Genomic DNA, 17,241 nt, shown 5'->3' with positions numbered 1-17,241 from the left:
TGCAGAGGGCGCTGTATGGATTACAACAAGCATCATCGCTCTCAAGCGGTGTCAAGTGGTGATGCTGGATGTGAGCAGTTACTTTCCAGCTGAGTCACCATCTTTTCCTCATTATATATCACAAGTGTTTGATGAAGTGCATTTGAGGGATCAACACAATAAATGTGTATATCTATATCTATCATTCTCTACAGATCGAAGATAGAGCTCAGAAAGATATCGGCCGATATATCGGTATCAGATTTTTTCTCTCACCAATATCAATATCGGTATCGGACACAAAAATCCCATATCGGCTTGAGTGCTTTGAAAGGTGCCTTTAAATAACAATAATTATTATTAAAGGTATTCAACATATTGATGGTAAACTAGCAGGATCAGATAACCATTGGGGAGGGGTGATCGGTATGGCTCATGAAACATCAAACCTTAAAACACCAACACACTGAAGCAGACAGTTTCAGCACCTTCTCTGCAGGTTGAAAATAGCATACCCTTCCTGTGCTAAGGGCTATACAGGAAGTGTATATTTACTGAGAAAGAAAGAGAGGAAGCTCAGCTCGTTACCACAGAGGAACAATTGTGCGTTTGTATCGCTTGTTTCCTGTGTAGAGCAAACTTATCTGCTAATCAGAACAAAAGGAAGTTGCCTGAGCTCGCCTGGCTCCAGCTCTGACAGTGAGTTCACCCTCCGACAGATGGCCCCCACAATCCCTTCATCGGCCATGACTAAGAGACACTCAGACAGACAAAGTCCTGCCAACATGGTGAAATTTAAAAAAAACACAAGACTTTTTCTGTTTGTTTGTTTCAGGGATATTAAGAAGTAGAGAGGACTGTAGGGAAGAGATGAAACTGATTGAGGACGGTTAAAAAAAAGTTTACAGACACCATCTGTGATGCAAATCTCTGAAATTTCACTCAATTATTTTGCCTAAAAAATACTTTTTGTGCCTGTCCTCTGTGCACAGTGTGGATTCAAATTAGGCCAAAGAGAGTCTGGTGCTCATATGGAGTCGTCCCTGACTGTAAAACATTTGTGTTAAGAGGATTTTGAGTTCTAATAGTATACTCTTTGTCAGTTCTATCAGAGGCATTTAATTCATCCCCCCCCCCAAAAAGAATGTATGTGTATGCAAATGGCAAAATCCCCCCCTCCCCCGAAATTCAGCTAAAATCAGGGTGAGTGGATGTGTGAATGCAGCAGAAAATTCTGCAGCAGATCTGTGCAGAATAGGGTAATGATGCCTACTTTATATCTCCACAGGTGTAATGTTTATGCATGTAATGAAGCTGCTCTTTAACCATTCTTTTGTTGATACTGTGAATACGTCAAATTCCACATAGCATTGATATAAATGAACAAACTATAATTTTACCATTGGACTCTGCTTCACCTGCCATCTTGGATATCTTGGAACTATTACATCGGAGGCTTACTTAATACCAGATGCCCCTTCTCCCTAGACCCCACCCCCCTTCCTCGCCTCCAGGCAAGCAATATCAGATGGTTTTACAGGAACGGGAGACGTCTCATTGAAACAGTATTTCTATCAGTCCTTGATGAAATGATATAACCTGAAAACATGCTGCTGCTTCCAAACTCCAGTCCCTGGACTCAAAACCCGTCAAATTCATTGAGGGAGATCTCTATGACACTCTGTATCACGTTTTATAAACTACACTAAGTTAGTGTTCTCTGCCATGGAGGTGAGATGAACACTGTTTACAATGTTCAACAGGAAAACAAGACAATGTCAAAATTGTCCAATGCTTCTAGTCCGCAAAGTGTATTCTGAATTTGCTCATTTCCTCTTTGTGTATTTTCACCAAACATGTAGAATTATTTACAGCACGACCTCAAGATCGAAGCATTTTTGTTTCATGTTTAAATAAGGATGGTGATCTCAAACCAGTTCAGGTCAGAGTGCAAAAAAAGAGAGCTATCATTAATCTATTGTGTTATTTTGATTTGTTTCAATGCTGCATTTCTCTCCATATCTTTATCCTTTACAAATGAATGAGAACTGAATGATTTGAGGTTTGAAAAGAGGTGTTTATGGGTCCCCTGGTGTTGCTGCTTGTAGTCCCACCTGTGGCCATGATGAGTCCCGGGGCAGAGTCTTTGGATAGAATGGGCATCCTCCTCAGCTGGATGTTGAACAGCTGACTCCAGCGCTGAGCCAAGTGCAGAGAGCAACCTTTACTGAGCTGAAACAGAGAGGGGAGCTTCTTTTAGGTTTTTCACATTTCTCACTTGTCTTTTAGCGCTTCCTGCTAAATTAATAATCAGTCAGACATATTTTTCTTTCAACCGACTGTGTGAGCAGGTCAGCACATGTGCAGCAGACGCAGCAATGGAACAACGTTTTTTTCTTCCCAAGACAGAAACCAAACTGAGCCATATTCCTCTCTACAGAAACCCCACATTGTTTTTGAGAAGAGGTCGTGCACTTTCTTTGGCTGCACAGCTGAGTAAAAACATCAGCATCAGAGCAAACATACCGCGTTAACAGATATGACCACAAAAATAACCAATGAAATCATATCAACCATTGAAAATAATGGGTGACAATAAGGAAGCAATTTCTTCTGCATGCAAACAGACATTATTGAAGAGTGTAGGCGTACCTGGCAGTCCACAGATCCCCCCAGGCTGTCTGCAGCGGGCGGCTGCAGCAGCTCCCATGTCCCTCCTTTGTCAAACGTGATGACGGAGCGCATGTTGTCCTCGCTGACTGAGCCGTTGTTGAGAGTGGCGATGAAGACTCCTCGTAGTCCCTCCACTCTGTGAAGATCTGCAAAAGGCTCATTGGCAAAGTACCTGAAAGACAGAGTAGAAATGTCATTATCACCAGGCTCAGGGGGCTGATGATAGGGTTGTATATTCCTAAATGTAATTAAAAAAAAAATCTGTTATTAAAAAAGTGCAGTTATTTCATATTCAATATGGCTTAAAGAGGTTTTGCTGATTCATGTCTTGCATAGAGCTTCTTTTTGTTATCGCCATAATCCCTTTTCATGCTCATTTTAGCTTGGTTCAAGAACACTGAAGGACAAATACAGGCAAATTATTCGCATCAGCATTTTAAAAATCCGGCTGTTAGAGTCAAATTTTTGCACCGCAGAGTGAGGTAAATTCAAATTTGAACTTTATGAACCCAAATAGAGCAGGAAATCAGCATGTATGCAAAGAAACAAAAAAACATGTTTGATCAGATCTGCACAGGAACAGACGGCGGGGGGGGAGGATCCACAGATAATTTCATTAGAGAAGACATAGTGTCACACAAACAGACAGAATCATCATTGGCAGACAAACACCTGAGTCAACACTCAGTGATCCGGCCAAAACAACAAAGCAACTAAAAAACCAGAGCAGATGAACAATGAATACAGGTCAGACAGCGTCACATCAACAGATTGTCTGTTATTAGATACAGCGGCATTATGTGTCAGTGTTTGCTGAGTCTTTAGATTATCAGAGTTATGAGCTGTTTTTAATGGGACATAGACACATTCCTGACACTTCCTGAGGATGCTAAAGAAGCTGCTTTATTATAATGTCTGCATAAGTGGTTGTGTTTAATTGTCCTGTGCGTACACATCACATAAATTCTATATCCTGGTACGATGAATTGATTTAATGAAGGCAGAAGGGAATTAATGACCTAAAAATAGGAGTTTTAAAAACTAAGCCGACTATTTCTGCAGCTTTTGACTGTATTACAATGACTCTGTTTTTCTGAGAAAAGAAAGAAAGAAATCTGAGAAACCATTTTGTTTAGAAGATTGTATAAAATCTTTAAATGGCTTGTTATTAGAAAAAGGGATGGTGGATAATATTAGAGTACATAATTAAGCTTTTTGTTTCAATTTGTATCAAATCTTTGGTGTTTGTTGTTTAAAACTAAAAAGAAGGATCTGAAAACACAAAAAGTGACAAAACTTCTGAACTGGTCAAATAATACAGCATTTGTACTAAAAGAGGTGAGTTATTAGTCAACGCTGCACTCTGCTAGTTAGCACCTGAATTACAAGTTGGTTTAACTAATTATTCTTTTTTTATTATGATTAATGTAGGCCCACAATGCTCGTTAAATGTTGTGTCTAAGCTGTAATGCTTAGACACAACATTCTCCTCACTCTACTCCCTGGATGTGAATCAGCATCTCGTAGGAGCTGAGCAGTCTGCAGTATTTCAATCCAGACAACAGAGATGAAGGCTGTGTCAGGTTCAAGTGGCATATCAAACGGAGAAATGTGAAACCAGTCAGCACACGCATGTGGACGTTTACCTGCCAGGAGGACTGAACGCTGGTAGTGCTAGAACCGCTAACATTAGCCCGACTCATCAAAACCAATCAGAGGTGATTTACCTGCAGACTCTGTGATCCTGTGTTTAGTAGTGTTAAATCATTTGGACTGTTTTATAAATGTTTTCTTAACTTTAGACTTGCCGTTGTGAATTTTAATTTGTTCTTAACCAACAGGGAAATGAGTTTGGATTAACATTAGCTACAGATGCGTGTGTGTGTGTGTGTGTTACCTGATCAGTGTGTTGCTGCCAGAGCCCTCCGGACTGTAGTACAGCACATTCTCCAATGACAGAGAGAAGGACAGGCCCTGTGTGTCCGAGATGTAAAGGTGTGTGACATTGTTCAGGTGGTTCACACACACAAACACCTGGTCCTCTGAAGCGTCGGCGATGTAGTACTCCTGTTAGGGAAAGAAAGAAGAGAGGAGAATCATCTTGACAATCACAGTGAGAAAATACTGGATATCAGAGCTCAAGCAAAGTCTGTGCAGGGAGGTGTAGGTGGTTCTTCCAGCAAAACCAAGAAGTCGATTGTTTCACATATTTTTAGAAATAAGAAGCACACTGTTCTGACGCAGTTTGCTGGGTTCAGAGAACTTATCTTGAACATTCAACCAAAAGCAGGTACATGAACCTCGAAAGCTTTCAGGATCGTAAAGGTTTCATGTTTTGAGAGAATCAAGTCCAAATTCCATCCTGTGACCTCCATGCATGTGTCTATCTCTCTGTGTCCAGACAACAAACTGGGCACTGAGGACAAAGACAGATGCATTGATGTGAGCTAGTTGCCATGTTTCCAACCTGCACTTAAATTGTATTTCACAATGTGATTTTGCGATTCAAATTTCAAATGTTCTTAATGAAGTTATATGTTGGAAAAAGAAGCACTGGCCTATCAGTACGTCTGCAATGGTCATGTTGTCATGTCTGTACAAAGTTGTTGCAAATCCACACAGAGAAAAAATGACTGTTTAATCAGATGTTGTTTTTCTCTCCCTCTGAAATTAGTTTCGGTCTTAAAAAATACAAAACAGTCCTGCTTTATGCAACACTTTTCAATACAACAACATTTTTAGTGCATATTAAGCCCTACTTCATTGTAAATGTATCACTTAAGCTTTCATAGACTCTTCATTTCTGAGTTATTGCTGCAGTGTGTGTAAAAGAGACTCACTGTGATTGGATGTCTGGTCATGAACCTGGCATTTTTCATTGGTTGGCGGTTGTAGGAGACCCAGAGCTGAACAGATGAAGGTTCATGGCTGCCAAACAGTTTCTGAAGAGGACACAGAGACGGCACAGTTCAGTCAGCCGCCCATCATTTATGTCAAACACTTCAACATTTCACAGTTAGCCAATCTGGAAACATTTCTCAGCTGCTCCAACTTCAAAATAAAACACACTCTTTATGAAAACCTTCCAAAACAAACAGGCAAAGAACTTTATTAGAAGAATCCCATGACACTGAGAGACAAAGATAATGACAAAGCAGACATCTGGACGGCGCTGTCCCCAGATAAGTGAGGTTAAAGACTCCAGACTTCAGTTACTCAGACTCTCCTGGTTATGTTTTTCTGTCCTAATATCCCAGCTGTACAGAGCCCGACAGCTGAGTCAGAAAACATTAAAAGGCCAGACTTAAAAGGACTCCCAGTGGGGTGCAATAATCTGTGTGTGTGTGTGTGTGTGTGTGTGTGTGTGTGTGTGTGTGTGTGTGAGAGAGAGAGGTACTCAGAGGACACGTCTTCATTGTCATTACCTATGCATTAGAAGCCTGGCTGCTGAAGGGAGCCGAGCTCTGATCTTTTATGAATTACAAGTGTGTGAAGACCAGACATAGATGGAGCATATCCCATGTCTGTCTCTGTGTGTACATGTGTGGCTGTGTGTGTACATGTGTGGCTGTGTGTGTGTGTGTGTATGTGTGTGTGTGTTTGTTTGTGTTCGTGTGTAAATGACAGAGTGTTTGAAGGAGGTATATACATGAGGTTTTTTTTTAGATGAGTGACTCTTATTTTCTTTTGAACCCTGAAATATTGACTACCCACAATGCAGGCGCACAATGGTGACATTTCATACACTGGAATTGATGTTTTTTTGTCTCCTGTTATGACTAATTTAAATTTTTAAAACAACAATGCACAAACAAAGCTGTGATAAATATCATTAATTCCCTCTTGTTTTTCTTCTTCTATTGAGTTCCCTCTTTGCATGGTGCTTTTAGTGTTATCAAATGTGCACGAACATGGCCACATTTTTTAACCATGACTTTTTTCCTGCCAGCAAAATAAGTGCTTGAAGGCTAGATGAGCCAGCGTGAGAACTAGGGGTGTGAATAACAAGTAAATGTACTATTTGAAAATTGCTCAATATTATTAGTATTAAATTCTAATTATTGCCAGTGACTCATTTTTTTTTTTCACCATCTGATAATGCTTGCCAAAAACGTGCTCACCCTCAGTAACCTATATGGGTGCTGAATCCCCAACCAAAAAAAATGTTGTTTTTTTTCAAGACAGCAGACCAAACTTTGGTCATTTCAGGATCAGGCAAACAAATTCAATATTCACAAATCATGACCCATCCCTGGTGAGAACCCAGAAGTAAACATTCAGGTATCTCCAGCGTGATCAAGAGGGCCGAGGTGATGCTTCTTATATAACAGGACTTATTCATGTTGGTGTAATACTCCTGCACATAATGAAGTAGCTTAGCTTCATACTCTTTTCTCCTCCACTCGTGAATCCATCCAATTACACATAACATTGAGATAAAAAATGTCAGAATGTCTTGACCCCCTCCCTGTCCTAATCTACAGTCAGAGCAACAGACCAAATGTGTCAGTTTCCTCTCTGTGGATAAACCCGCTCTCTCTGCTTGTTAAATGTACCCTTATTAAACAGTCTCACAGTTTTCTCTCCTATTTCCTCTCCCCTCTCGCCCTGCGTCGCTCTCCCAGCTGTAAATATATTTTGTGATGTTGTTCGATTCAAACTAACAGAGAGCCGAGCTGCTTTGTTATTTATTTTACTCCCGATTAATTCAGACCACCCTGCTCCATGCTTCAACAGCTTTTCCCTCCAGAGAGAAAGAAAGAGAGAGAGAGAGAGAGAGAGAGAGAGAGAGAGAGAGAGAGAGAGACAGAGGAGAGACAGAGGAGATAGAGAGGAGAGAGAGACTGAGGAGAGAGAGAGAGACAGAGGAGATAGAGAGGAGAGAGAGAGAGAGAGAGAGAGAGAGAGACAGAGGAGATAGAGAGGAGAGAGAGGAGAGAGAGAGAGAGAGAGAGAGAGAGAGAGAGACAGAGGAGATAGAGAGGAGAGAGAGGAGAGAGAGACAGAGAGAGACAGAGGAGATAGAGAGGAGAGAGAGAGGAGATAGAGAGGAGAGAGAGACAGAGAGAGACAGAGGAGATAGAGAGGAGAGAGAGACAGAGAGAGACAGAGGAGATAGAGAGGAGAGAGAGACAGAGAGAGAGATAGTGAGAATAAAAAGGCAGAGAAACAAGACAAATTCATCAGGGAGTTAAACAGAGAGAGATCAGGAGAGAGAATCCAACAGGCGGGAGGCTTTAGAAAACTATAATTGAAGTTGAACAAAGGTAGAGACTGAAATTCAGAGAGGCGAGCTGCACAACCTGTGTTCATTATGTGTCTTCAATTCAATTTTTATAAAGATTAGATTAATAAAAAGAGCATTTATCAATGTCCTATCAAAGCCATTATGTGTCACACATCTGAAGTCAGAGGGGTTTAGAAGCATCATAATGCATCTGAGAGCAGTACTGAATGTGTTCATCAAATTTAAATTCTATTCAATCCCTTACTGAGTCTAATCAGGTTTAGCTTGTAACATTTGCAAGGGGTGCTACAGTGTCACCCATAGACTGTATATAAACATGGACAACGTCTCAGTGACGTCACTCATCGGCTTTTGAAGGGCAATTTTGAAAGCGGTTGCCATATTGGAAAAGTCTAATAAACTTTCAGTCAACCTAACAACAGGCAATACACTCAGGCGGGCTTTAAGCATCCTTCTGACAGACCGCTACAACACGGCCATTTGCAGTCAGATCGCTCACGCCCATGTCGTTCATAAAATCAAAACGACGAGTTGTATAAAAAAAATAAAAAATAAAAAATCTGAAAACATGAGGATAATGCAAAATTAATCATTCATTATTTGTATAGTGCCAGTTCACAACAAGTGTTATCACGATTTACAAAGAGCAGGTAAAAGACCTTACTCATGGTTTAGAAAAACAGGATAGGGGGAGATGGGATAAGTTGCAGGAAGGATTTCTCCTTTGCATTCCTCTCGTGCCTGTTGTCCACTCTTCCTTGCCGCTGAGGTGGAAGACGGACCGTGGTCTGTTTTTAATCGTAACCCTTTCTTTTGAGCTGTTAGCATCTTTGCTTTTGTTTCACAGTTTTCAAAGACAATCAGTTATTAGAGCGAGCAAGCTGTTTGCCACAGGCAGTGAAAACAATCAAAGATATCAGTCACTGTGTATACAATTTAAAGCTTCTGCAATTTTAACATACTGGTGCTGGCTTTTACAATCCTGTTTTGTGTGTGTGTGTGTGTGTGTGTGTGTGTGTGTGTGTGTGTGTGTGTGTGTGTGTGTGTGTGTGTGTGTGTGCCTTGAAAAGGAGGATTTGTTTCCATCCCTGAGAGCCTGAGAATCCCTCGACTCCAGCAGAGCATTTCAGCCTTTCCCGTTCTGTCTATTGATTTATCTAGTGTAGTGCCCGCGATCGACTGTGTGTCGTGATGTGAAAGCAAAGCAGCTACAACACTCAGAGAAAAAGAGGGGGGACGGAGATGAGGGCCTTTTGAGGTAGAACAAAGAGATAATAAAGAATATAGACTGCATGGAGTTTACAAAAAAAGGGCATGTGAAAAGTCTATATGGTAAGAAATCACCATAGAAAAATAGACTTTCTCAGACGTAGACAGAAGTGAGGTCAGTTGACTTTATGAGTCAAGGGGGAAAACGGACAGCAAAATGTCTTCCATGTATTTTCATATGTAAGTGGCAAGACAATTTTTTTGAATTTTCCAGAGAGACCACAGGTTGCACTTCAATGGCAACTGTAAGAGAGTCACACATTCCACTGTGCTCCTGTTCTCTCATACTGATCCTCACGAACATCTTAAATCCCTGAGTAGAGATGTGGTTTCCAGGCCTGGGATCAACTCAGCCTGGGTGGCAAACATACTCAATTATAATACAAGCCAATATAACAGAGAGTTGGTCATGCAATTATGTTACCTAATGTTGAAATGAAACAATAAAATATGACATCAGAGGATTTATTTTACATTTATTTTACCTAAAGCTGCTGCTGCGAGAGAGATAGATTTTTTTATTTACGGTATTTGATTCTTTATTTTATATTTCTGTAAGCAATCTGTAGTCATCTGTACATATTTTAAAAAGCTAAATGAAATTATTATTATTATTTATTTATTTTCATTCTTCTTATATGAAAAAACATAAACCTGCACAGCTCTGTTAGTTAAATATTCACACTTGGTACCAGTATCTCCATGGCGGTTCTCAAGGGACAGGTAGATTAGAGGGGAAATTAGGTATTTTAAAATCATGGGGTCCTAGTTGTACATATTTTGGGCTCTGACTGGCTTAAAGATTAAGAAAAAGTTAAGTTTAAAACAGGCAGAAACTGCTACAATGTCATTGTTGGAAGTCATTTCTGAGATGAAATCATGCCCCAGCACAGAGCTTGTTTTGGCCACTGAAAGCATTAAAGTGTTATTGTAACTATTCAACAGCAGGGGAAATGATTCATGCAGAGCTAGACTTCAGCTCTGTATGAATCATTTCACACAGAGCAAGGTGAAAGAGTAGGATGTTTATAAATGGGATGAGACATCCCAGTCTTCAAAGCCACTATACTCCTTTACAAAAAAACGATAATTTTACATCTAAGAACGATGGAGATGCAGCTCCACCGACGCCTCAGCCTGCTAGTTACCCTGTGTTAAATAATAATGTAACACTAAATCCTATTGCAAGTTGTAGTGGCACCTAAAGCCATGGTACATTGCCAGTATCTTAAGCAAAACTAAGGCCAATTCCTGCATATGTTTCCCAGGATTTATATATTTAATAACCCACAAAGCCTGCACAGTAAGAGCTCTATGCCCACATAGCAAACTGCTGCAAGGTGACATTTTTTAAATGACTGGCCCCAGAGGAAGAGCGCATGTTAACTGCTGCTGTGTCTTCTTTAAAGGCTGACATTTTAATACAACCAAAGGTACGTGCACTCACACCAAAACAAGCTGGAAATGCCACAGGTCAAATCCTCGGGGGTAGAGTGCCTTCTGCTGCACAGTCAACGCAGTGAGACTCCCTGTTTGCTAGATCCACGCCTAAGACTCAGGCATCATCTGTTACATATTCATGACCCACTAGCCTGACGCTGCACCTCAGGCATGCGTGAGGCATGTTACTCAAATAGCTTTATTACAGCATGAAGGCAACACTTTTTTCTTTTTCTTTTAGATCTGTGTTCGAGTCGATCTCAGATGCTCATGTAGACGTACATTTAATGTGATTCTGTCATTTGGCACGCACATGGAGGTTCTTTGGAAAGTAAAAATGGTTGCAAACAGTTCCTAGATCAACACACTAGCTGAGTCATTTCCCCCCTCTTTAACTTCAACGTATGGTTGTAAATCTAAGAAACAATGGTTCAATGGAGAGCACATCTTATAGTTACCATTTCCATCATGTTTGTTACTCCTCCACCCTTCATTTTTTGTGACTCTAATGCTCAGATTTAGGTCTTAAATCTTGATGTCTGTTCAAAGAACTACACTGAGATTCAAGAAAGGTATTCAGGAATAAGAATCTACTGGAATCCAAGATCAAATTGAACTCACTTGCAAAAGGCCTAATTCTTTAATTTCTAGAAATGTGACAAAGGCAACCAGCACACTTCATCCCCATTCTCCAATAGTCTGTAACTTTAAAGAAGAACGGTTTGGTATAATTTGTGGTGGTATGATAGAAAAGGTTTATTGTTGTATTGTTATTGTTTTCTCTGATGAGGGATAAATAACAAGGAGACAAAATGAATGGTTAACTTTTAAACACGTTTAGCATTTAGCTGCTAAAGGTCCAACCACAGCGTCCAGTCTGAAGCGAGGCCTGGGCTTCACCATTACATCAGTGTTTCTGTCATGTACTATGCGAGTTAGCAGGTAGTAGATGAATCCTGAAACAGCCCTAAAACTATGGGAGCGATTAGTGATCAAAATTCAAATGATAAAGCTAATTTGAAAATTCAAATGCATTAACAGAAATGCTTTTTCATTTTCAGAATATGAGTGTAATATTTGACTCAAAAATAAAATGATGATTAATTTATCTAATTTGAATTTTAGTTTTCAACTTCAAAAATGCACATTCATTGACTAAATTAAAATGAGAAAGAAAATGACATTTGCTTTATCATTTTCAAAAAATGCCCCGCTAAATCTGTATCATAATTCAAATGAAAAAGCTCATTTTAAAATGAAAATACAGGAACAGAAACACGTTTTAACTTTCAGATTATAGGTGCATTATTTGACCTATATTTAAAATGAATATTCAGTCATCCAGTTTGCATTATACTTTTACTCTTTATGTATGCATATTGTATGATATAATTCAAATGAAAACGAAAAGGTCTTTGGCTTTTTGTTTTCAAACTTGCCGTGCTAAAAAGTGATCATAATTCAAACCAACTCGAAAATGAAATGACAAAGTGGACGGCGCAGGAAAGTGACGTCAGACTCCAGCTCTCAGGCAGGCTAACGTAATATTTACAGTCTATGAGGCGAGCGGACAGAACACGCAGTACGATGGGTGGCGGGGTGAATCTTTAACAGTAGGGCAGACTTTAGTTCACACTGTGATGCAGGTGGCGATCGGAGTGTTTTTTTCAGCGCACACTGAACTTTCAGCGAGCATGAAGCAGCAGCTTTATAAGCCGAGCTGCCAAGTCTCACGCGTGACACCATGCCCACTATCTCTGACCGTGAGAGTCACTCAGCATCTGCACGCTGTGAAATTCACACAGACGTCTCCTAAGACCGCTTTATTGATAGATTATAGATCACTCTCTTCTCTGCTTAACTTAGTTACATTAAAAAAGATTATCGATTGAATTTTCTATTTCAAATAATCTCTCCAGCTCTGTACACAAAGTGTCTCTCATCCTCTGTGCGTACTGGCACACACTCTCCCTCTCGACCGACCGTATGAGCTCTCTCTCCCATTCAGAGATTGTTTTGTAGTTATTAAAAGAATAATCAACTACAACGCCCAAATTGAATGAAAATCAGGGCAACATCTAGTTTGGAGCTTGTACCAGCGTTAAAGATTCACCCCGCCACTAGTGCGCGTTCTGCCCGCTCGCCTCATAGACTGTAAATATTACGTTCACCTGCCTGAGAGCTGGAGTCTGACGTCACTTTCCTGCGCCGTCCACTTTGTCATTTTGTTTTCGAGTTGGTTTGAATTATGATCACTTTTTAGCACGGCAAGTTTGAAAACAAAAAGCCAAAGACCTTTTTCGTTTTCATTTGAATTATGTCATACAATATGCATACATAGAGAGTAAAAGTAAAATGCAAACTGGATGACTGAATATTCATTTTAAATATAGGTCAAATAATGCACCTATAATCTGAAAGTTAAAATGTGTTTCTGTTACTGTATTTTCATTTTAAAATGAGCTTTTCATTTGAATTATGATACAGATTTAGCGGGGCATTTTTTGAAAATGATAAAGCAAATGTCATTTTCTTCCTCATTTTAATTAAGTCAAAGACTGTTCATTTTTGAAGTTGAAAACTAAAATTCTAATTAGATAAATTAATCATCATTTTATTTTTGAGTCAACTAATACACCCATATTCTAAAAATGAAAAAGCATTTCTGTTAATGCATTTGAATTTTCAAATGAGCTTTATCATTTGAATTTTGATCACTAATAGCTTCCATATAAAACAGTCAAGCAGACATCAAACATTATAAAAAGGCATTTAAAATAAAGTTGTAGCAGTGTGAGCGAGCCTCTGAGGCAACACTCAGGGTAAAAAAACACCTCACTGAGGCACTGAAGAAAAGCAGTTCTACATTTTTATTGACTCTTTTTGGTGACTTACTCAAACTGAAACTGTAAGTGTCTGGAGAAAATAACACCATAACTTTCTGTATTGAGCAGCCACAGATAAGCAGGAATATCTACTTTCAGTGTCGGAGCATGACGCTCTTAACAAAAACTTACATCTCTTGAGAATTTCCTGTGAAATACCAAAACAAAAAGAGGACACTGCCAGGAATTCAAAGCTGTCTGAAGAACTTAACTGGATTGTTTAAGGAACTGAAAGTAAACAAAATACTTCAGAAGCTTGGAAGTATGCAGCACTGTGACTGTGAATCATTCCTCCTCCAATCCCGTCTTCCTGTTTTTTTTTTGTGTTTTTTTCTGTCTGTCTCAGACATTCTTCACAGAGAATCTGTGATCTAAATGAGAAGGAATATGGCTGACAGATAAAAGTGGGGAGAAGGGATGGGCCTTATCGACACCCCCATTACATCTTCTTAGCCCGTTATCTTCCCTGGGTCCCCTCTGAGGGAGAAAGGCCGGGCTCTTTAAGGTCTGATTAACACGCTTTTCCTCAGGATCCCTATTGTTAGATAAAACTCTCCATTTCTGGCTCTTTAATTAGCTTAAGCAGCTTGGTGCTGCCAAAAGCACTTGTGATATTCCATTATTCTAATCCTATTAGCACAAGAGCAAAGACAGAAGAGCAGAGAGAGAAAGTGGGACTGCACTAAAGGAACCATCTTTTTATAGCTAATGAACACGGCAGAACTCTGCTAGCAGAGAGTGGCTAATAGAGCTGATGCTTTGTGACGGGTCAGCCTGTATCTGTTTCATTCCTCTACACACACACACACACAATCATTTTCTGCACATGCTCAGAGGAGGCGTCTCAGCTGAGGATGATAATGGTGTGTGTGTATGTATGCTCCCGTCAGCTCTGGTGTTCAGACAGAAGGAAGGGCACAGTCACAACACCTACAGGCAAACCCTGCTGTCCAATGTGCTGTGTGTGTGTGTGTGTGTGTGTGTGTGTGTGTGTGTGTGGACATTTTAATATGAGACCTTATGAGAATTCCTTGGTTTTTGCAGACAGTCTCAAGTGGACACTCGAGGTACTGCAGTTTTTTGTACTTCCTTATTGGCTTGATTTTTGAACATCAGAGGTTGTTGCTGGATCTTAACTCCATGTGTTTTTCGAACAACAACAAACAACAACAACAACAACAACAACAGGTCAGTAGTATTTAGAGGAGCGTTTTAAGGCACTTCTCAATAACCATCCATCATCTCTGAATCAACCTGTTTATTGTTCAGTCAATTTAAACCTCCCTCTGTATCTGGATATCACAGATGTTTAGAGTCCCCCTCCGACTTCTGTCATCACATGCAGCAGCAATGATGGATTCTTCTAGAAACGACCGTCTCTGAAGAAACACTAGAGGAAGAAAAGAGCCAAACAAATCGGCTAAGCGTTGGCACTGGCATTAATTTGCCCTCTTGTGCTCAGAGCCTCTCTCTGTCTTTCCATGTCAGATAGCCCCTGATGGATCAGTTTTAGGTCACAGACTTATTTTAGGAGGTTTTTGTTCTCCATGTGTTTTTGGGTTTGATGCGATTTAGCACAGCAGCTCTCGTTATTCTCTAAGAGTGGAGACAATCAAATGAGAGCAAACCACGATCAAGGGAAATAGTTGAGCTCTATGGATTTTCCATGTGGCTCGCTCAATAACGCTGTCGTTAAGGAAGAGAAGGGCAAGACATTCTTTCTCATCAAAGCGTAGCTGAGCCTAATTAGCTTACAATCCCCAGTTAATGATATGTTACCTAACGATAGTATCAGGGTCCCTGTCCGGCCGCTGTCACTTTCACTCTGTGATCTGGGGCAGTAATATTTTGATCAAGATAACATCATATTTCCACTGAAGTACAAGCCGTCAAATCCAGAGGGTTCTCAACTGGTGGGCCGGGACCCAAAAGTGGGTCGCAGAGTCGTTTTCAGTGGGTCGGTAATGTGTGTCTGGAAGAAAAATGCTGTCAAGAAGTCTATGAACTGAAGCGCTTTTTTAACAAGATGGTTTCATTCAGCTTCTTGTTCTATCACACTTTGTACTGTCTGAGGTCCAAACTGCACTTTTTTTTTTTTTTTTTTTTATATATATATATATATAATTGATTTATTGAAACATTTGAGAAATTTGGGTAGCAATTTTTCTTGAAGGAGTGGTTGGTGGGTTCTTAGGCTTGACCAGTTGAGCACCACTGGTCTATTGCATACAGTTAAACAACAGCAAACTTTGGTTTAAAAAAAAAGAATAATAATATTTATTATACATTATTAATATGTTGCTTTGGATAAAAGCGTCTGCTAAGTGAATTGTAGAATTGTAGAATATTTGAAAACTGGTATAAACCCGTAGCTAGCAATAGAGACCAGCAGCTTCTCCATAGTGTGCAGCAGTAGGAAGCCTTTCTGTGCCGCATGTACAGAGGCTTTAGTCCTCGTTGCAGCTGCTGTGGGTTTGAATCCAACCTCGGCTCTTTGCTGCATGTCACCCCCAACATATCATGTCTCTCTTCAGCTGTCCTCTCCAATAAAGGCAAAAAAAAATGACCCAAAAAAAAAAGAACCTTTCTGGACAATATTTACTTGCAGGTCGATGGTACTGACCCAACGTTTTAATTAAAGCAGGTCAACGTCTCTTACTAGAACCCTGCACATGCTTCTTTTCACCAGGCCTTTTCTTCCCTGACTATGAGCAGTCTTTAAAAAAAAAAAAACACACTCAGCAGCTGTTTGCTTCTAAACACTTTGAGGTTAAACTCTGTGTTTTATGGGACCACATAAGTAATTGCAAATGAGGATTTACTCATTAGTTTTAACCACATTAGCCACTGGGATTTATTAAAGGCTGCTCTATATTGCTCTGACTTCATTAGCTCAGTGTTAAACACCGCCTGTGTGCTGTGTACACACTCAATTGCACCACATGCATCTACACCAACAGATGACAACACACTCAGAGTTTATAGATATATCATTATCTTGCTTTGCGAGTACCAGAGCAGAGAGCAGCCAAGCCATAGTTATTTAAATCACTCATATAATGCTTCAAGTGTTGCGCTGAAAATGATAACGCTGAGGAATAGCAATCTTTAACCGAAGCACAGATGAACAGAACTGACAAAAGCATGTAAGCAGCATGCAAAGAGCCGCTAAATCATAGCAGTTGTGGTTGTGTTTAAACTGAAGTCATTCTTGTCTGAAGACCAAGGTGATTAAAAGAAGCGGGGCTGTAACGCTGACTCATGGTGAAAGGAGCATCTGTAAATCTCTTCCTACAGCTTTAGCAAAAAAAGAGCTTCAAAGACCAAAAATTGTATTTCGTTTCAGGCACTAGAAATGTATAATTTGACTTTGAAGTTGGGCCATTTAAGGTGCTTGATAGGGATTTTACACGCAGCCTCAAGTGGCTATCTAAGGAAATGCATTTTTTTTTACAATTTGTTGATTGGTTTTGATTTCATAACAATGAAGGATGCTGCTTGTAATTCCTTTGTTTCCCCTGCTGATTTAACGTACAGTTACATGCATTAACTCTGCATCATGAACCATCTGATAGCAATGATCAGATCAGATGAATCACTCACAGCCGACCTCTCTTTACAAATCGACTGTTTCTAAAGCTGCAGGAAATCTGTCCTGGGCAGCCTGTGAAACAACACAGGACATGAGATTCAAACAATCCTCTCCATCTGCTCTGCTGTCTGTTTGTCTGCTGCCTGATTGAGGCT

General features: G+C 40.0%; 1 protein-coding gene across 2 annotated transcripts in view; it reads right to left on the bottom strand.

Moving 5' to 3' along the window:
• The window catches only part of sorl1 (sortilin-related receptor, L(DLR class) A repeats containing), an 82,359-nt gene that overhangs the window by 37,730 nt on the left and 27,388 nt on the right, over nt 1-17,241 (bottom strand). For both annotated transcript variants that reach the window (XM_065959962.1, XM_020644864.3), the window contains exons 7-10: nt 5,493-5,594; nt 4,550-4,719; nt 2,632-2,824; nt 2,094-2,211 (exon numbers count right to left, since the gene is read on the bottom strand). In XM_065959962.1, coding sequence (XP_065816034.1) covers nt 2,094-2,211; nt 2,632-2,824; nt 4,550-4,719; nt 5,493-5,594 — 583 coding nt within the window. The remainder of the gene's footprint in view (nt 1-2,093; nt 2,212-2,631; nt 2,825-4,549; nt 4,720-5,492; nt 5,595-17,241) is intronic.

Source organism: Labrus bergylta, chromosome 11 (genome assembly GCF_963930695.1).
Source record: "Labrus bergylta chromosome 11, fLabBer1.1, whole genome shotgun sequence".
Lineage (NCBI taxonomy): Eukaryota > Metazoa > Chordata > Actinopteri > Labriformes > Labridae > Labrus > Labrus bergylta.
Note: the sequence above shows the minus strand (reverse complement) of the source record. Positions and strands in the feature narration are given on the sequence as shown.